This window comes from Apus apus, chromosome 6 (assembly GCF_020740795.1).
Source record: "Apus apus isolate bApuApu2 chromosome 6, bApuApu2.pri.cur, whole genome shotgun sequence".
Taxonomy (NCBI): domain Eukaryota; kingdom Metazoa; phylum Chordata; class Aves; order Apodiformes; family Apodidae; genus Apus; species Apus apus.
Window position 1 is genome coordinate 18029663 of NC_067287.1, and position 21588 is coordinate 18051250.

General features: G+C 37.7%; 2 protein-coding genes across 13 annotated transcripts in view; one reads left to right on the plus strand and one right to left on the minus strand.

Moving 5' to 3' along the window:
- The window catches only part of SLC4A10 (solute carrier family 4 member 10), a 146976-nt gene extending 145854 nt beyond the window's left edge, over positions 1–1122 (plus strand). For 8 of the 10 annotated variants that reach the window (XM_051623723.1, XM_051623719.1, XM_051623717.1 and 5 more), the window contains one exon: positions 1056–1122. In XM_051623723.1, the coding sequence (XP_051479683.1) occupies positions 1056–1122 (67 nt within the window). Of the gene's footprint in view, positions 1–97; positions 124–1055 lie in introns of all 10 variants that reach the window. The other 2 variants (XR_007889924.1, XM_051623726.1) reach the window with 1 other exon arrangement.
- Positions 1123–4511: 3389 nt separating this feature from the next.
- Positions 4512–21588, minus strand: part of LOC127386539 (dipeptidyl peptidase 4-like) — a 39014-nt gene continuing 21937 nt past the window's right edge. For 2 of the 3 annotated variants that reach the window (XM_051623732.1, XM_051623731.1), the window contains 10 exons: positions 21082–21129; positions 20446–20544; positions 18448–18517; positions 16270–16464; positions 15413–15467; positions 13329–13428; positions 11667–11731; positions 6590–6662; positions 6266–6339; positions 5479–5732 (listed from right to left, as the gene is read on the minus strand). In XM_051623732.1, the coding sequence (XP_051479692.1) occupies positions 5634–5732; positions 6266–6339; positions 6590–6662; positions 11667–11731; positions 13329–13428; positions 15413–15467; positions 16270–16464; positions 18448–18517; positions 20446–20544; positions 21082–21129 (878 nt within the window). In that variant the 3' untranslated portion in view covers positions 5479–5633. Of the gene's footprint in view, positions 5733–6265; positions 6340–6589; positions 6663–11666; positions 11732–13328; positions 13429–15412; positions 15468–16269; positions 16465–18447; positions 18518–20445; positions 20545–21081; positions 21130–21588 lie in introns of all 3 variants that reach the window. The other variant, XM_051623730.1, reaches the window with a different exon arrangement.

A 21588-nucleotide genomic window follows, 5' to 3' on the forward strand; every position in this document is an offset into this window, starting at 1 on the left:
GATTGTAAAATTGTGCATGAATCACCTTAAGAATTTGAGAATTGATCTTGCTTTCTTTAAGCCTTGTGTAACTCAGCCTGTTTCTCATTCATTCTAGTTAAGGAATTATTCCCATGAAACCTGGTAGGTTATGTGCTTGATACAGGTTTGTTTGCAGAACCATCTTTTGATTTTTTTTTTTTAGATACCCTGCAACTCTTTGTTGAAGGTTTGATTTGCCTGTGTTGTGGAAGCCTCTTGGCATTTTCATAGTGTGACTGAATCTCATTGCAAGAACATGACTTTTTATTTACACTGTTGTAAATGAGGACCCCCTTTACAAAAAAAAAAAAAGCAACACAACCCCTCTGCTTTGCACGTGTTACTTTCTGTAGGCAAATCAACGGTGTTCTAACTGGAAAAAAAAATAATCCAAATTTGAACTCTACTTCAGACTCCTTAGTGATACGGATTTTATGTGATCTTTCAGGCTTTTTTTTTTTTTAAAAAAAGTTATCTCCTTATAATGCATACATGAGGATGTATACATGTATTAAGCTCCAAATGGGGAATATCCCCCCGCCGCCTTCTGCTCTCCCAAATCAAGACTGAAAGCCAAACACTACAGTTGAAAATTGGCTTGCCATTGCTCTAGTTCAGAAAATTTACTTCTAAATGTGCACCAAGCAACAGAATACATTTTAAAGACAAGAAACACTTATTGTGACTTCTTGTTTGTGCCATTTAAGAAAATGCTGGTATTGTCTAAGAACTGCACTGTTAGCATTATTTAATCAATTAGCAGTTGATTTCCCCCAAAAAAAAGAGTGGCTGTCTTGGCTTGCATGCTGCCTGACTTGTCTGTCTGTACATCTTCAGTTCTCTACCTACCTCATCACTTGACTGCTGGCTGCTGTCACCTGCACTGTTCAGCACAGAAACATTCACTTGCTTTGCAGTTTGTTGTATGCAGCATGAAAACGTAATGAAAATCTCAGTGCAGTGTTGGTTTTCATGTAGATAATTAATATTTATATAATAGCACTGCTGTAACTTGTTTTTTTTCCTTTTTCTAGTGCTGAAATCAGAAAAGAGAAGAAAGCTGACTCAGGGAAACGTGTTGACCGGGAGACTTGTCTATGACTTGATCTTCAATTAATTTTTTTTACAAATGAATGAAAGGAGTGCCACAGCCAATAATAGAAGTGATTTGACCTTGTAACTTTTGTCTTTCATCTCAAACTAGCACAGGTAATATAGTGCAATATTTGTCTCATTTCACCTTGTCTAGTAAGTGTCTACATTGTCTAGTATCTGTGTAAAAGTCTGTGGTAGCCAATGCAAAAAACCTTTATGTTCTTTGCTGATATTGGCCATTTATCAGTATTCATATCATAAATTTCACAAGCAAAGTTTCTTTCAAATTTAAAACTTTCCTGTTAATAGGTTTGTACTGTATTTTGCTACTTATTCTGTGTGAGAATAATTAATAGTCTTCATTCAAGATGAACTTGAAAACACTTGTTCCAATTTATTTTTTTTTAAATCACCTAACTCAAGTAAATGATTTCAGGAGACCCATACTGACAAGCAAACATTAAGTTTTTAAAGTAACAACTGATTTGACCCTGTGAACAAACTAACAAGGATAGCCCTTTCTTCCTCAAACTGTCCTTTTGAAGTCATGGATTACTTTTGCAATGAGGACTGCAGGGTCAGATTCTGCATTTGTGACGTTTTCCTTGATTTAATACAATGTATTTAATATTCAAATTTATATGTAACTGAAACATAGTCAGATATAAATATATATAAAATATTAAAATATATATTAAAACATTATCTCACCTTAGTTGAAAAACAACACCACATCCTTTGATGTGAAACATGGGTACAGTATTTCTTACAATGCAATCTGTGATTAAAGTAACTTTTCTTGTATTGTATGAATGTTGCCATGTAGGCCAGACAACTGCATTATGTCATTAATCAATCAATTATTTTATAATAGTGAAAATTTTGTAGATACAAACTATATCCCATATGCAGTTATATCACCTGTCCAACGATTTTCCTCTTTTTTGCTTAAAAATCAGCCATATGAAGTGCATATTTATATTGTGCTCTCCCTTCTAACAACTGTAAACTTCTTAATTTCAGAGCATAATTGTGTATAATACTTACATGGGTATCCTGATGTTGGTTTTGTTACAGCTCTTCACTATTCCATATTAATGAAAAAAATTACAAACACTATTGCAAAGTGGAATATGGCTTTAGAGTCATTAGAAAGACACTTTTCATAATGAATTTTGTTACTACGTGATCCTTCAAAGCTGTTCTTTTGTGTAAAACAAGGACTAGATTAGGTATTGAATTAATAGATGATGTGGAGCAAAAGTTTTATTGAATTACTTGGAACTCACTGATTTTAAAATGTTTTTAAGATAAATTTTTAAATGATGAAATGAAAGCTAACTCTCATGATTATGCTATTACTTTGAATCCTATAAATAAGAATGACAGTCTTTTAAATCTTTGTAACAACTCAGCTAGAAGGCTCTAACATTCCCAGCTTACCAAAAATAGGATAACCTTTCCATAGACCTCATGTGAAGAACTTTTCATATCCAGCACATTAAAAGTATTCCTTCTAATATACTTGTGTGTGTACATTTTACTGTTTTAGCCATAAATTGTAAATGCATTTTGCTGCGAACTAACAGGGTCGCTGTTCTTAATTTGACTTAGCGTTATCAAAGCCCATTAAAGGCCACTTCTAAGGAGGAAAAAAAAAAAGTAATCTAATGGACACAATGAAGGATTTACATTTAATTCAATGTTTGTAATTGTAAATTTAGGAAAAAAATGCTGATGCATTAAGATTAAATGCTTTGTTTTGTGTACTTGATGATAAATTGTAAGATTCCAATTGTTTTAAGGTTAGTATAGAAGCTCAGTTCTGGCTTGTCCCGAAAGCAGCCTGGTGGTGTTTTAACATGTTGCTGACTTTGTTACAGATAATGTATATCAAATAAAAATGTATTAGTTTTACTTGACCAACTCTTAGAATATTAAGAAATCAGTGTATTCAATGGCATTCTGTATTTCTGTTCAGTATTTCAGAATGGTTTTATTTTAAAACAGTCACTCTGTTCTTGTGTGAATTTAAATGCTATTCCAATGTTAATCTTAACATTCTGAAATCACACACAATATAAAGCAAATGTAGTGCTATATTTACTTCTAATTTAATTTTCCTGGTCAAAATTACTCAATTTCTCAGATGTAATTTATTACAGAAGTTTATGTGTACATGTGAATAGACTATTGTGTTTTTCACAATTAAGAAATGTTACGTGAAAATAAATATTTATCCTAACTAATTTTCAATTTCATTTTTACACTGCAAAATCCACAAAAAGTATGCAGTATGTTAAATGTCTACCTGACCCTCGGAGATAGTTCACAAGTGAGTGAATTGTAGAGCCCAGTCCTCGTCCATGTCCAAGTGGAATCTCACTGAAACATGCACTGCTGTAGGTGCTGGTTTGCTGGGTGTAGTTGATGGTGATGTACCTGGTCTGACTGACAGTAACTGTGCTGCCAAGGATGGCACAGAACTGACCTGTTACAGCAAGAGAGTGCAAAATACATTCCACTTTACTGGTCACGGGTTATTTCTCCTTGCTCCCAAGAGAGATGGTTTTGATCAGGCAGTAGTTGGGTCTTTTTGGAGATCAACAGGTAAGGTAATACAACTTAAAATTCCTTAATACTACAATATTTAAAGTGTTTAGCTTACCCTGCTGCCTGTTCTGGAAGCTTCTGCTATTCTCAGGACCTTAAATTGCTGCTACTGAAAAACTTTTAACCCTTAAAGCCTAGTACTACCTTTTGTCTTTATGACAGTGTGTGTGAACATTAAAAAAAACCACCACAAACAGCAACTATTTGACTCTAGCAAATACAAGCCATCCATAAGTTCATAACGATAAATTTTGTATAACTTACCTGCATTGCTGTGATCTGCCTCTGTACCAATGTTTCTTTCCCTTGAGTCAGGAGAATCAGAGATATGGATTCCTGGAGACAACTGAGAGCCTGTAGCCTATGCAAAGTTAAGAGTGGTGCCAGTCTTAGAACCGCTAATAACTTGAGCCCAAGATTTTACATGTAATATCCATCACCAGTTTGTTTCCCCAAAAAACTTAGTCAAGGAGGTTTTGGTTTGTTCATGAAACCAAAACCTTATTTGCCCCCTCAGGCCCCTTTTCTCTCATATAAGTGCAAGCTGCAGAAATTGTCTTGACTTTTACATTCACACCTAATACCCCTAATAACCCATAAAACAATCACATATCACAACATCAGGAACCTAAGTGGTGTATAATCAGGTCACACTCCATTACATGATACCACTAAACAAAAGCAGAAACTTCACTGCAAGTCTCTCAGACTTAATGGATTTTTGTAAAATTCTAGTAGTTCATTTCATGAGCAACACTTCCAATGATATGGACTACATCTCCTTTAACAACTTAATCTCTTTATTATTTTTAAAGCAGCACAGTTTGCAGTACAAGTGCATTGCATCTTTTTTGATCTATATGAAATTAAGAAAATGAAGCTTATCTTCAGATGGAGAAGCCTACCTGGAGTGCTGAAGATAAAGGTTTACTGGTAGGCTTCAAGGAAAAGCAGGTTTGCTGAATAGCATGTTCACATGAGTTACAGTCCAGCCTTTGCTTTAAGTGACTGCTACTTTGCATTGCAGTGTTTTATGGCTGCGTGGAAGGAATATATCCTATTCATCAGTTAACACAAGAAACTGCTAAAAAAAATTTCTGTCCCCTAGAGAAACAATGGTGGGCTGCTAGAGTTCCCAGATAAAAGATTTTACCAACAGAGTCCCACAGTAGCAGTCTTTTTGACTCTACATAAGCAAAAATTGCAGTATGATGATAGGAAACAAGGAAGTCCAGTGCCATGGGTATGAAGAGGTACCATGCAAAATCTTTGGTGACAGCTGGTTACCTGCTTTCCTTGCAGGATGCCTACAGTTGCAATCCAAGAGATTGCAGAGAAAATGCTAACTCAAGGAGTTGCAAAAAAAGTTGCATTCTGGACAGAAACAATTCAACACTGCAGTATTCCTGGCATTGTTTTTAAAATAATACTTGACTGAGCGTGAAACAGATTTTGCAGGAATTACCTAAAGTTTTGTAAGTATTTTCACAGCAATAACCACAGGGTTAATTTTAATTTTTTTGCTGGAAAGATTATAATTTTTATTCCTCACCTGAACTCCACCTTGGTTTCTCTGTGACATTTACATCATTCGTTACACTAATATAGAGACTGGCCTGTTTCTCTTTTAGACTGCCATGTCAAAAGGTACTGATTCAACCAAGTACCCTGCTTTCTGGAAGTCTGCAACATACCTGTATTCTGGTGGTGCTAAGACTTGATTAAAGACAAACAATAAAAACGCAACAGTTTGCTTGGCAACAGCAATCATTACAAAGATTAGCATTTCATTGTGTACACAACTATCCCCAGCTGGCCCTTAGCTCTTCTTGATTCACAGAAGGATATAAATGGCTAGAGAGTTTTCTGGAGAAGCAGCATCACCAACACCCAGAGCGCTGGTGCTAGGGCAGTGAGAAACACTGCTTTATGAAACGGCTCATATGGGTATAAATGTGCTTATGTGCTTGACCGCTGATGGCGTGGTCTTTGTCAGTGTACCACTGTGGAGAAGAAAAATACACAGAATGTTAGTTTAGCTCCATCTAAATGATATAAATCAAACATGACCTAAGAATTTGCACCTTAGTCTGAGAATTAGTTGCCATGTACAGCAAAAGAAGGGACAAATACCACTTGTCTTACAAGTTGAACAGAGAAACACCAAATGTGATGGACAGGTTATTTTGGACTTAGCTGAAGTTAACCTGTCTTTATATCTGGAAAATACTATTAATTGGACTTTGGGTAAATGCAAAGGCAGATTGCGATTGGCTTGGCTGTTTGTCTGAAAACACACAAAAAATTAACTAAATGTAAACAAGGTCAAGTATGCTAAGGAGTTGCTTTACATGTTTTCTTCTACAGAAGATACATGGGTGCATTATGTTAAAATTTCAGTTAACAAACATGAAATTCAAGTATGTGAACTTTCATTTAAGATAGCAGTTAATTAATACCTAACAACAGGGAGCTTTTGCTATTATTCTCGTATTACAAACCCACTTCTATTGTGATAAACAAAACAGAACTATACCATTGCCTGAAAATCCACTTCAGCATCAACGAGAGCTTTGGAAATCTGTGCTGCTTGCTGAAAGTGAACATTATCTGAAAAGTGGAAGAAAAAGAGGAAAAAGGTAAACAAAAAGTTGCTTCTGTACTGCTCTGGGGGAAAAGCAAAACAACAAACACAGAAGACTCCCCAGCACTGCTGACTGAAACATAAATTAGTTGCAGAAAGCAGTATTACTTTATTGACGTAAATGTAACAGCCTTGCCCCTTCATGCTTTTGTTTTGTCAGTAGTAGAATTGTGAACCTGTCTGTAATACTAAAATGTCTAATTAACTGCAACTCACCATCTGCTGTTCCATGAATAAGGAGATATTCAACTTCCTTGAATTTTTCTGCTCTGGCCATTACTGTTGAACTCTAAATTCAAGAAAAGGAGAAAGAAGAAAAAAGGTCCTGTTTATTAGAACATGATTTGCTACCAACTGACTTTGATTCCTGTTGACACAGTCGAGGGTCCTTCACATAACATCAGCCACCCCTGTTCCTGCCCTCCTTCCCCTGAGCCCCAAGTGGCACGTCGACATATCCATCAGCACCATGCTCACACAAACTGCTCTGCACTAGTCTGCAATTATTAGCCAGGGTTACATCTGCAAAGTAACAGCCAATTCCAGAGGGGAAGAGTTGTGCGAGTGAGGTGCATATTTAATGCACTGCTAACATGTCGTTAGCCTGCAGCACAGCACTTGCCATAGGTTTCCTGTACAAATGCAGACAAGTTAAAAAATGTTGCCGTGGCAACAGTGCACCCTATGATAGCGAGGAACAGCTATTGCAGCGACTACGTGGGTGTACACCAGTGTACCTGTAAGTCAGTCAAAAGAGTGATATTCCATCAGTCTTAAAGTAAAAATGGCTGACAAGTTTAAAACACTGCTCATCCCCGAATATGACAGAGAAATGCCTGAAGGAAAAAAACACTAGACCAAATCCATAGATAGAAGAAAAAATAAATAAATCAGCAACTAAGATTAATCAGGAAATATACAACACAGTAACAATGTATTCCCTAGAAGTACTAACCACCTGACTTGGTATTGTGACTAGGTACTGAAGAATGAGGAAACTCAGGATTGCAGGTAAGATCTTTAATTTGGGTAAGGAAGGGAACAGGCTCGTGCTCTGCCCTGAGAGCGGGAAGAAAAGGGACAAGAGGTGAGATGTTTTAGGCTTGATAAGACAACCAGGCAAAAATAAGTTGAATTACATCTCCTTCTATTAGTAACATGATAGAGGTACTCTAAATGACTGAATCCCTGTGGAAGTTTTCTCTATATTACAACAACTTAAAAGCTACTGTAGCAAGGAAAAAAAATAGTAAAAAATTAGGAACAAAACAATGTGGTGGTTTGTTTTTTTTTTCCTTTCCCACCTTGTACTAAGGCTGGATCCTTGCACAGAGATTTGCATTTAGTACCCCCAAAAAGCCAAATATATTACCAAGACAGAGAAGTGTTCTAATTTCCTTATGTCTCTTGTATGTGCATGAATCTTTAAAGCAAGCATGAATATTAAACTCCTTTTGTCACGGCAGAGAGAGACTAACGTAGCACAACCCTCTCATAAATGAAAATTCCTCATAGTTATTCAACCAAAATTAAAAACAAGTTCATCTGAGAGAAAAAAACACCCTCCAATCTGCACCATTGCAGTTGCCCTCTTTTGATAGAGCAAGGCTACTGAGCACCAGAAATCCCATCTAATACATGGAAATCCTTGCACATCAGAAGCATGACACTATACACTGAAATGAGTTGGTATCATGCAGTATGAACAGACATGAGAGTGCCAAAATCTGTAGAGAGGACTTTGAATTAGTGAGGAATGCTGGTACAGCAGCTGACCAAAAGAACAGTTCAGAAACTATTTTTTTTCTATCACTGGACCATTAAAGAAAAAATAAAGGAAAGCAAGCAATATCCTCTGAATGTGTAATTTTCTACGCATAGAGAGAGAACCCTGGTAGATCACTTTCAGCAAATCAGTGCTGGTTTAAGGGACATCAAACCTTCTATGAGTGGAAGCCTGACTGGAGCTACACTTGAGAACATGACTTTCCAAAAGCAATTTTAAAAAAAGGATGTCAGTGTTCTTCCCCTCCAAGCATTAAACAAAACAAAGCTATTTGTAAAATACTTTAGAAAAAAAGGAACACACAAAAAAGATACCTTCTCATTTTTGTTACCACTTGCAAGTGATGTCTCACTTGCTGTATACCTGTACTCAACATGAAGAGTCCCTACCCTAAAATGTGCTTTAAGGATATTGTACTTTGCCCAAAAAAGGCTGCAAGATAGGAAACAATCTCAAGCAAGGTACAGTTACAGCGCAGAAATACAGCTTTATCAGCTGAACAAACCTCAAGTGGACAGCAAATATATACAATTTACCCTTTCCATTTCAGTTCTGCTGCCAGGACAAAGGTTCTGAAAAGGTAACATGTACAAGTACTGAGAATTAAGCCCTGCTGAGTTTAACTGGCTTTCCTAAAGATCACACAGCAGTCAACATTTTATCAGCACTCCACAAACAAGTTAAGGTTTGGCTGAAACTGAAGGTCTCTCTCCCTTTAGCATATTCTCAGATAATAGAACAAATGTCAAATCAGTACAAGATGGCATATTTACAAAATTGTACCCTGTTTTGCATAACCTAATGATGCAGCAGTTCTTAAGGACTGAACATTTCAAATCTGCTAGAAAAAGATTGCCAAATCTATGACTGTTTCAAACACTTGCCAAAAGCATATCAAATTCAGAGTGAACTGCAAAATACTCTTCTCACAAGTTGAACAGTCTCTTCAGTGTGCTTTACATGGCTACTGCAGCTCTGCCCTTATTTAGTCTCCAGTCTTTTACATCAGGGACAAGTCTTCCTGGGCAGACAGCTTCCCTGCCATTCAGCCTAGGATCCCTACACAACTCATTATATTGGGAACTTCACTCACGCTTGCTCCTTTCTTTTACAAAGCTCTCATTTTTAATAGTTCACAACTACCTTAAAAAGTACTGGTAACTCCTAATTAGCCTACTTAGAGGAGTGCAAGTCATCCCTCAGACTTGAATTGTGACAAAAAGTACTTAGCATCTCAGGTACTCTTCAATAAATGTGAAACCTAATATCACAGTAATATGAAGGCAGGGTGGACCCCTCTTACCACAACTAATTTCTTGGGACTGTAAATGCACATTAGGAAGGTACTAGCAGCATGCATGTTCTCTGAGCAGGTGTGTACACAGTCCCATTCCTTTTAAATTAGGGCACACAGTACAGAATTTATGCAACCTTTCACTTTTCAAGCCAGCCTCCTAGTGGATGCAGTAGAATACAGAATATATAATGCAGCACACAGACCTGACAGTACAAAATTAACAATTCAAAAATGCTTTAACAGCTTCAGGTAGGAGAGCTTTAAGCACAGGTTTTGCATTTACTTGCTAAAACCCATTCAGTTCAGAGAACAGCTCTCATCAGTGAGAAGGGGCCAGGAGGCAGGCTAGTGTGACTGGGACATGGAACAAAGGGGCTGTAAGCCAGGAACACGCTGGGCTGAAGTCAGGGTCTTCAGTAACAAAATCCCACACCCCTTCCACAGAAAAGCAAACTCACTTCATGAGCTATCCCTGTCTCATCCTTCACCCCCAGTTTACATGGAAAAGTAAATTCCAAGTAGTACATTATTTGGGGCTTTTAACAACAAACAAGGACTTCAGTTGCATTTTCCTATCCCTAGCAGCGGCAGTGAAGTGTGACAATCTGATCTGTGCAATTACCCCTCCTCCATCTAGCCACCATTCTCCCCAATTAGTCCTCTGAGTAACACATTTGAAACCTTTCGCTCTTTGGTACTGGCAGTTTCAACGTGGCCATTGCCAGCAATGGATACTATGCCAAGAAAATCCGACTCCTGGCTTGAAAGGATTAAACAGTCCTCTGTTGCCATCTGTGCTGTGAAGCTGGTGAATGACTTTGTGCACCCAGAGCGTTAATGTTCGTTCTGCACGACGACAGTAACTTCTATTTACACTGCTACCTCACAGACCTCCTACTGTTACCACTATCTTAAAGAAACACATTTGGAACAGGCAGGCAGGCACTGCGGGCTGCTGGTCAGTCCGTGGGGGGCCCAAGCAGCTCGCTGGTTAGACGAGGCAGATGCAGTATCAAGTCTCCCTGCAGTCACTACCATTGTTCTCCATTTTGACCAGAACATCTGATGCAGCAATTGACAAAACTAGATTACTGTAGTGATATGTCAAACAGTCGATATATGTATGAAATACACATTTTACCATACTTTCAATGCAACAACTCCCACCCTTTTTTTCCCCCCACAACACTTAGTTTTTTAATGCATAAAGAAACAGTCAGTGCTGAACAGTCTTCTAGCCTGTTTGTCCACCCAAACACAGAGAACGTCCTATCTCTTTTCCTGACATCTGCGTTTGGTTCCAGCATCATCGTGGCTGAATACCTTTGTGAAACATCCCAATAACCAGGGCACAAAGTACCCCAGATCCCTCACTGTTCTCCAGTAGCGACTCTAGATCTGAAAGTTAAGAAAACCTTACAGAAGGCTTGGGCTCCTCTGCCCCACACACATGCGACTTCAAAAAGCCCTTGAGGTCACAAAAAGCAGCACACAGGAAGTCCAACATTCACCATGCCATAACGAGGACAATCTACAGGTACTTTGCTCCCATTAGAGCACCTGGAAACTCCCTCACTTCTGGGCAAGCATCAGTCACCTTAGACCAAACCTTGGACACCCTGTCTTCACTGAGATAAGGCCAAAATTCCAGCTCCAATACCACAGACAGACTTACCTACCTGTCAGAGTTTCTAATATTTAGGAGATTTTGCTTGCCCTGAAAAAGCCTGTAGATTCCTAAAGCAAGAAAATGCATGCAATATCCATTTTAAAGAAATCATATTTCCAAAAAGAACTGGAGTACATTTGTTGTGGTGGAAATGTTGTTTAAGATAAAGCATAGTTTGCCCACGAGCATATTAAATTTTAAAACAAATTTGTTTCTTAGTGATTTAAATAAAACAGTTTTTACAGCTTGTTTTGCAGCCTGCAAAGTAGCCAAATGGAACTGAATGTAAAAATCCAAACAAAAAAAAAACACCCAACACATGAAACAAATACCAAAAAAGCCACACAAGACAGCAAAGAGTAACTGCCTCACGCAAATCCAAATGCATGCACTACAGCCTCTAAAAGCACAATGCAACAGTTATTGCTGGAAAGAAGAAACAAAGTTATTTCTTCCCATAGGGAGGGAACTAGACTGCATCAAGAAAAATAAGAAAAGAAACTACACACTTAAAAAAATAATGAAGTGATTTCTTTCTTACATTATAGTTGCTCAGATTATCACTTGCTGTAGGAAGGCCCATGTATCGCTCTGTGTAGATTGAATCTGTAATTAAAAAAAACAAAACCAGAATAAGCCACATAAATTTCAGTCTATCAGAAATTTTACCCACCTATACAAATAATAAGAAAACAGACTGGAAATTAAAAAAAAGCAAGTAAAAAAACCACCAGGTTTTCCACGATGAGGCGTGTAGGTAATCATCATTATTCAGAATATTTAATCTTCTTGTTGCCATGGACACCTGAATGCTGAATATTAATAAAGTACTTTGTGTCAATGTTACCTTATTGTTATTCTTTCAGTAAGCCTAAGAAAATTACTGAAAACCTGCAGTAAATTACCAGCATTTAAAAAAAAAACCCTTCTGTATTTTATCTAAATGTTGACTACCAAAAATCTATAAAATGAAAATGCTGCAGTAGATTAGGACTCAGCTTGGCTCTACATTCTATAGTCAAATGAAGTATCTCTGATTTTCCACAGATTTTTCAGCATGATATCGCATTACTTTTTTTTTTCTCCCCAGATTTGCTGCTTTATTTTAAGCCATACAAATCAATGCTCTGTTGCCATAGTCTAATGTCCATTCGACTTCTTATCAACATTGTCACTCTGTTTGGTTTTTGCTGAATATGTATGCTTCCATCACCCTCTTCTTTACCTGATCAACTAAAACTAGAATTTCAGAGATCCTAATCTTCATTAAATGTTTCTTGCCAGACTATAATATTCATGTGCAAAACATTATGAAAACCTCCCTAATCCCTCAATGGTACTGCAAATACCTGCTACTATGATTTGCTCTATTGAATTAGCCAGAACACGTCACATGCTATTGTACAGCCTCTGTTAGATGCAGAATGATAAATTATGCCTTATTTAGCAGAGGTTGGACAGGAAAAATTTTCCTTTTAATGTGTTTGGACAAATCCAAACCAGAAAAATGTCAAAATGCGGTCACACCGTACCAGCACATTTTATATTTTTAACCACATATACATTTCCTAGTCTGGGATGAGGGTCCCTATAACTGTGGTTTTAGCCTCACGCAACTACAACCTTACACTCTATAAGCTTGGAGCATGTACAGACTTGCCCACTTGTTCTGGTTTTCCTCACATCAAGCTATTCTTAAGATTAATTAGATTTATAAAATACAAAATTCACACTCTGAAAGGAAAAAAACAAAGGCAATTCAAATCCTATCCCGTTACTTTCAGCAAGTCAATTACAATGCAAGTTCAATGTTAAGCCTCATAGTTCATTCTTTTAGCAAAGTAGCATATTGAAGAAGCAAAGCCTCCATGATACACAATATTGGTCTCAGAACATGTGGCAGCTTTGGAAAGCACACGCAACCACGTTACAGGAACACTACAAATACTACAATAATGTAACCTTCATTAAAAGTTGAAGAGATTACCTGGAATTGTGGATCTGTCATTTTAAATGGAGATTTAAGATTTAGGAAATTGGTTTGATTCTGAAATGCAGTCCCCATGAGTTCATAAAAACAGACCAAGTGGCATTTACATGGCATCTAGTAAAGAATCAAAGTTCTGCACTATGAATCAACACTTTGCAGCATGTGCACTGCAAGACATATGGGAATCCTTGTAACAAGGAAGCCATCACATACCATAATATTGCCAACGTGACACGGGGGCAACCGCTATTCCACACTTGAACACGCCGCTTCCAGAGCCAAGCACCATGGAGGTCACGTATCCCCCGTAAGACTGAGAAGAAAACATTGCTGTTATTTTAGTCGGAAAGAAAAGGATGGGGCCCATCTGCTAAACGGTTCGTCAGACATTTATAGGCTCAGCATTTTTCACATTAATGAACTCCACTTTGAATTTGGGTCAGGCTGCTCAGTGGGGGAAAAGGCATCAAGCCGCGCATGGCAGCTGTGGCGCTGATGAACGAGAACTTGCTGGGGAAAAGGGGCGCAAATGCCGCTGAACTGTGACTCAGCAAGGATGACAGTGTTTGGTAGCACCGTAGGCAGCAGTGAAAGACAGGAAACAAGACACTGCTGAACCGCTGTGTCCCTCTCTCTGCTGGGGGAGTGGGTGGAAGCAGAGCTCGCTCCCACAACATGCCTGATGAGTAGTTGCACCAGGGCATCCAAAAATTTACAACTCCCTCGGAGCAGGCCTACAGCAGCTCACTTGCTAACTCTCCTCCCAAGCGTCAAGAGCAAGACGGTGACTGGGGAGCGAAGGATCTTCTGCTGAGTCTGTGGGAGGAACTGTGCAGCACCACACTCCTTGCTATGCACAGAAAATTCACTTTCAGTCTAGTCTGATACACAGATGAGTAAATATCTGACACACTTGAGCATCTAGGCAGCAAGATACCTAAACAATGTCACCGACCGCCCAAATGACTGCCCTCACCATACTCTGAAGGGATTCTTTAGGAAAACGTGCCCACCCACATTCAAAGAGAAGAGCAATTTTTGGATCTCATTCCTGTCTTGAAAAAGATTACGGGCAAATGGAACTGTATCTTAGTTCATAAGCCCTTTAATGTTTGCTCTTAGGTCTCCCAATTAGATCAGCAAAGTAATGCATATACTTAGTAACGAAGCCTATGTACAAAAATGTTGACTAACGACGCCAAACAAAATGAATGTACATAGTGACAGGTTGACATTGGGACCCTGACAATCTGAAACCTCAAGACAATCTGTTTGCCCACAGGTTCAGTATCTAGAATGCACAACCCCAACCTAGCTCCAAAGAAGATTCATTCTGAGGCTCATAAGGAGTAAGATGGGAATGCATTAGAGTCCCACATTTCTGTAGAAAGAATTCCCCTCTCACTAAAGTTAATACTGCTATGCTTGACTTTATACAGCACAGAGATGCTTATCCCCACAAGAAATGCTACTAAAGGCAACCATCAAGCAATCATCTGCCATCTAGCAATTTTATTCCCTGGTGACTGTCACCAGTAGTGACCACATTTCAGCTAGCAATTTAATTCAAGATCCTGCATGCAATCCTGCATGCAATCCTGCATACATTTAAACATAGTATGCTTAAACAGGAGCACACAAGAATGCTCGCTGTGACACCAGTAAAGGCAGGGTAACAGCAGCCTGGGACAGAGAAATGTTCATGGTTTGAATAAAATAGATACGGTAACACTACAATATGCATTTAGCCTTGCTATTAAATGCTCCCCTCTACTGTGACACATAAGACACATCAAATGCAGACAAATCTGGCCTCTGGTTGGAAGGACTGCTGCAATAAAATGCAGCCAAGCATGACAATATAGCAGATTCAGGTATTTTCAGGCTGCTAGTAAAAACACAGCAACAATGTCATGCAGCTGGTTCATATAAAAGCTTACATCTGTTTAAAAAAAAATTAGAGCAAATAAACTAAAATAAAGAGACCTTACTAATATATATTTGGAATTTCCTTTTTTAAATATAGGTTCATCTCATACACAGGAACTTGGCAGTAACCCTTTAAAATGTTTTTAATCACTCTAGTAGTCCTAATTTCTCTTTCAAAGGCTCCTGAATGCTTGCAAGGGGACAATGTACACAGACACTTGTAAGATAAACTTCATTAGTTCAGTTACTGAACTGTGCCATGACCCCAGAGATGCCTCACAGCAAGTACTCCAGCACCTCACAGGCACAGCAGCTCAACAAATAGTTGTTACAATTAAACAGTAAGTCAGCCAAGTTTGAGTACTTACCCAACCCCAAATAGCTATTCTGTCCTTATCAACACAGCTCATTTCAGAAAATTTTCTGGAAGCAAACAGAAAAATTAAATGCTTAATGGACTGCAGGTATCTGCCATTATACAGACGTGCCTACATGCCATCACATCAGCCTCTTTCTATTGTACAGATAAGCATCTCCTTCTTCATGACAGTGACTGCATTTGAAAACATTCAATAGTTAAGGCATGTTTTGTTGTGGTTTTGTTGTTTTTTTTTCCAAAGAGGATCAACACTCAAATTGCAGCCGTAAGGGACAAGCCTACATCTGTAAATCCTGTCAGGGTTTAAAAAAAAAAATAAAAAAAATTTGAAATGCTATTTGTTTAAATTCCTTACATTTTAAAATCCCAAAAAGCAAACCCCATAAGATCACCTTTGTGATTCTGAGAGATTCATCCTGACATTGTCCAGTTCAGTGAGATTCTACAAGCATAAACCAAGTGACAAAGATGAACTATGATGTAAAGGCAGAGTAGTTCATACCAGTAACTCCATCACAACAGGAACTTGCAAAAAACTTGGAGTAAAATTTCCAGCTCCAAGTTCCTCAGTAGCACGGCTCTTCACCTAATGTGACTGCTATCATCTTTATAAAACCAGGGATTTGGTAAATTTGTTATTACAGCATTAAATCTTCTCTCTTTTTAAGTATAAAATGATGGTTGGCCCATAAAAGACATACTTCAGCATACAAAATTAATGTAGAATTTAGTTATGTTTTTGCCAGTAATTTCAAGATGACCATTTAAAACCTTCACCTTTCCCCCCCCACACACGATAAGCACAGAAAAGAAAGAGAAGGTGTTGACCATTTTTATGTAGCTCACCTTGCTGCTTCTATCTGATCTTCCACTTCGTATGTTCCCAGCCTTCGGTTTACTGCATGCATAATTTCATCCCCTTGGTATCCACTTCCTCTGCCATCAAAGCTGGCCACAATGATCTGCTCAGTGCTTGCAAGGTAAGTTGCCCAGCTCATCTGGAAGGTATAATCTACTTTCTGACTACAGGGTCCTGCATACCTGGGTGAAAAGTGCCACAGAGTTCAGGTGTTTACTTCCTATGTATTCTCACATCAAGCATTTGAAATACAATCACTGCTGGCAGTTTTCAGCCACTAGAGAAGGGTAAACTTTTAAATTAAACTGAGCAAACAAGAAAAGCATCACTGACTGACTCCAAACTGCTGTTTGCCTGGACACTAAAAGCAATATGCTTTTTAAAAACATCGGCTGTTAATCAAGAAAGCAGACTAGATTATTTGTTTTGTTGCTCTTTGCTCTAAGAAGAAACTTTCATCATTCTGACTTAAAGCAACTTATGAGAAATCCAAACCAAATTCTTTTTTGTATTGGCATATCAAGTCATCTGAGTTTCAAAGCAATGCTCTTTAACTATTTCTGTTCCCTTTGAGAAAATTAAAGAGATCTTTTTCTGCACTTCCAGTGTTTCATCAGTGTTCTCTACACTGTTAAAATAAATGGAAGAGTGACTCTTACAGTTCTATAACCCATTCTTCCCAGTTTTAAAAGAAAACAAAAAGGTACTTGGAATTCTCTATATCCATATTTGTTTCTATACACTATGGATCCTAACATTTCCAACAGAATTTCTGATATCAAGATAACCATGAAGCAGAGGTGATCCTGACAAAGGCCCAGGTAATCAAACTCAAAATAAGTTTCACGAAGTAAAAAGCACTGACTGCTCATTAAGACATTCAATAGACATATTAAAAAGTATTACAGTGCTACCAAGTTACATTAAAAAAAGATTTAAGGGCCACAAAGATGATCGAAGGGCTGAAGCACCTCTGCTATGAAGACAGGGTGAGAGAGTTGGGTTCATCCTGGAGAGAAGGCTCTAGTGAAACCTCATAGCAGCCTTCCAGCCCCTGAAGGGGCTACAGGAAAGCTGGGGAGGTGCTTTCCACCAGAGAGGGTAGTGATAGGACAAGGGGTAACAGTTTTAAACTGAATAAGGGGAGGTTCAAATTAGACATCAGGAAGAAATTCTTCACCATGAGGGTAGCAAGGTGCTCAAATAGGTTCCCCAGGGAGGCTGTGGAAGCCCCCTCCCTGTAGTTGTTTAAGGCCAGGTTGGAAAAGCCTTCGTGCAACCTGGTCTAGTGTGAGGTGTCCCTGCTCCTAGCAGTAAGGTTGAAACTTAATCATCTTTAAGGTTCCTTCTAACCTTAACCATTCTATGATTCTATGTATCTAACTATGAACAGCTAGTTTCCTTGTGGAGTCAGGTTTTTCTAAGAAGAGGAGGTTAACATTTCTATTTAATGAATAGCTAAATGTCAGTAATTTCCAGTTAGAAGAAAACAACAGCATGAAGAGAAATGCCCAAGGAAGAATGGACCAAACAGCATGTACACATGGTCTTGAATTTATGAAAAACCAGCAAATGCAATCCTGACCACAGGATGCAGGTTGCCAACACCAGTTGACAGTCAAACATCACAGAGAAAATGCAATGTCACACTTACTACTGCTTTAGGATACACAGCTTATTCAGGCTTTCATTCTGAAATTAATTTCATTGAATATTACTCCTAATGACCTCCAATAGCAGAGGATGTGGCAAGCTAATGCTAACTATTTAAGCCCGATACAGAATGTATCTGCCTCCCTGCCACCAGCAAAGTATGTGCTTGTTAAATGTTACATCATGTTATGGTATAGGTATCTCCTTCACTGGAGTCATTCAAAACCCACCTGGATGCGTTCTTGTGTGATGTGCTCTAGGTGACCCTGCTCTAGCAGGGGGGGTTGGACTAGATGATCTTTGAGGTCCCTTCCAACCCCTAAGATTCTATGATTCTATGATTCTATGATCACAGATTGGGATACACCTCATTTTTTTCATTCCTTCTTAAAACTACTTCAAGTAGTAATTAGAAAACATGCCAGTGTCATGTTTCCCAGTCTTACTAAGAGTATTTTAAGTAAATGAAAGTGATTATTAACACAACATTGCCATGTAACTTGAAGACTTACACATCAAGGAGCAGAGGGTACTTCTTTGATGCATCGAAATGCGGAGGCAGTATCATTTGATACCACAGATCTAAAAGTGAAGAGAGTTCAACTTAAGTCAGACATCCAGTGAATAATCTGACACGCATTACAATTCAAACAAGAGCATATTTGAGTCATCCCCTAAAAATTAAAAAGTAGTTTTGTCTGAACTGTCCTAATATACACAGATAACAATTCATAGCTAATCTATTTTTTTTTCTTTATGTTTTACAGCTAAGCCAGCAGAAATGAAATGCCTACAATAACAATAATAAAATTTGGGGACTTGACATGCTGTCTCCTAATATAATTCTTCATTAAAAGCTTACATGTGAAACTTGGTAAGTCCTTAGAGTGGTAGATCTTACACCAGCTCAAAAATATTTCCCTATTCATCTTTCTCTCCCAACACTAAAAAGAAATGTTAAGTATTTTGAACATGCCAGATAGACTTTCCATGGCAGTTTGTAAAACACCCCAGAAACATATCCAAATATCTATTATTTCTCAAGCAACATCGATTCCGGTTCCATCATGTTACTCTTTTCACCCAAGTTGGCTGCAAATTAGCTGAAGGTTTTAAATGCATAGCCTGTAAGTTTTACAAACCAATTGGCTCAATTATTCACTCATTAATTGTAAAAGAACTGAGGCTGCAAAGGAAGCATGAGGCAATGCTGAAGGACTGCATCACAGCAGTAGCCAGAGCACAAGTCTTACAGAAATTTGTCCAGATAGGAATATGCAAGACATTAAAACACTGAAAAATTAAGGAACAAAATTGAACACATGAAAATACTAACTTTAATTTTTTACATCCTTAGTGTAATCTATAGTCATGAAAGCAGACTTATTCTTTGATAACATACATGAATTTGTAAGCAGACTTGAAACTTGAGGTAGGACCACATATATGAATTTATTTCTCCTATTTGTGACATTGAAAATAGATTCCCCTTACCCAAAAGCTTTTACCCTGAAGACATGAAGTAGTAAGAACAAAGAGGAATAAAAAGATGAATATACAACTGAGAGCACGAAGAACATCTTTAAACCTCCATCTTGCCTGGAAGATTTCATCTTTGTCCCTAGTAAAAATGTGACAGAAATAAAAGACAGAAAACACAAAGATAAAGGGAGTTATTTATATACAAGGTAACAGTGGAAGGAGGGAGGCATCAAACAGAACAGTTAACAATGACCGACAGATCTCAATACAGTTTGTAAAATATAATTCCATTAAGAATATTCATTTTATCAAGTGAAAGTTTGTCATTAAGAGAAAAGCTAGTAGTAAAGGCTGGAGCAAGAACAGTTTAGACAGGTACCAGGCCTCTCACTGATGTTCCTCAGCCTTAGTTAATTAGTATTTGACTCCTGTCTGTATTCAGAGGTTTATGTCATCTTGGAGCATGAATATGCTTTTAAGAATGTGACTCTTCAATCAAAATATTCCCCTATGTATAATCAAGGGTGATCTTATTGAAATGTAGCCTAAATGACTTCGGAAGCTTTTCCCTGTGTCCGTTTTTTTATAATAACTGAACCTCTCCACTGTTCTAACCCGCTCACCGAAAGGTACACAGGGACACCTGTAAATTACGACCTGCTTGAATATATAATTTAATTTAAATTCAAGAATGCTTAGGAGCTTTGTGCCCCACCCTCTGTTCCCCTTATTTATTTAATGTAGTGCTATGGACTTCGGTTTTCAGGTAATTATCAAGGAAGAAAGGAGCTGAGCCACTTCATCATGAAAACATCAAGACATGACAGCATATTTTAGAGACTATTTTGGGATTTCAGAAAAAAAAAAAAAGTGTTTGGAGATGTCTGTAAAAAAGATCTTGTCTTGCTTTAAGTGCTGAATAACTGCAATAATCCCCACTACACCCATCTTTTCTGTCATGCTTTTCAGCAGAAAAGCTTGAAACACTTGGTGAAAGGAGGAAAGATAAAACATGTTTTTGAACTTACCATATCCACCTACACTAATGGTGCCCATTTCTTTTGAAGGCATCTGAATATCTTTCAATGAATTTTCCAGGTCAGTGTTATTTTCCAGGTATCTGAGGACTAAATAAGAGTTAGTAAGAGTCAAAGATTAAATACATTCTTTTCAAATCCATTGTTCTTTAATCATGAACCACTTTAGACATTTAAACTGAGATTATGGCAACCTACATTGTCATCTTAAATTACTTCAGTTTTGCTTTTTCCTCTTTAATTCAATGTTTACAATATAGTTTTCCTATATTGTAGTATATATTAGTATATTAATATATTAGTATATATTAGTAACCAGAAAGCTGGTTTCCATGTTTTTAATCTAAATGCAGTTTCTGAAAAAATGAACAATTATCCAGTAAATAAGTCTTACATTACTTACTGTTTTATAGCATAATGTAAAATAATATTAAATAAACTATGAATAGACCTATGCTAAGCTATGTAATTTATTCTTTGCTTAACTATATTAATTATCTGAAATTAAATTTACCCTTTAGAACTGAAATATTAAATATTATACTAAGCAATGAGAACAAAATTAAAATAAATACACAGTGCAATTTTCTGGCTCAACAGAAATAGTATTTTAAGAGAATCCCATACCTCGATCATCACTGCTTCTGTGCAGAGTAGATATGGGCACGCCAGGACCTGTTAACAGAGCATGAAACCTCCATGTCTGCACGTTGCCTCAAAGCATAACCCTCGTAAAGTAAGTGGAAGTGGGTAAATCATAAAAGCTCAGAACTCATTTCCCTTCAGTTTGCACAACTGGATTTAAAGTTAGTAGGGTCCAAACTAAAGCCACAAGATCAAAAAAAATATTCAGACTGTCTAGCAGGCAAACCACATGATTGTTGAGGTAAAGAAATAAACTTCCGCTCTTCAGCAAAATCTACCCATTGGCTGGGGACCACAGGTTGGAAATCTCTAAGCCTTGTCATGGAGACAACAGCAATCTTCTTTAAAGAACCATTTCCACAACCTGACAGAAAAAATTTGTTTCTGCTGTTGGTCCTAGTCCACAGATCAAGGAAGATCTTCACATCTCAAAAAGACAACATATACTTCGATTTAAGGGAAATTTTGGAGAATATTTTATTTTTCCCA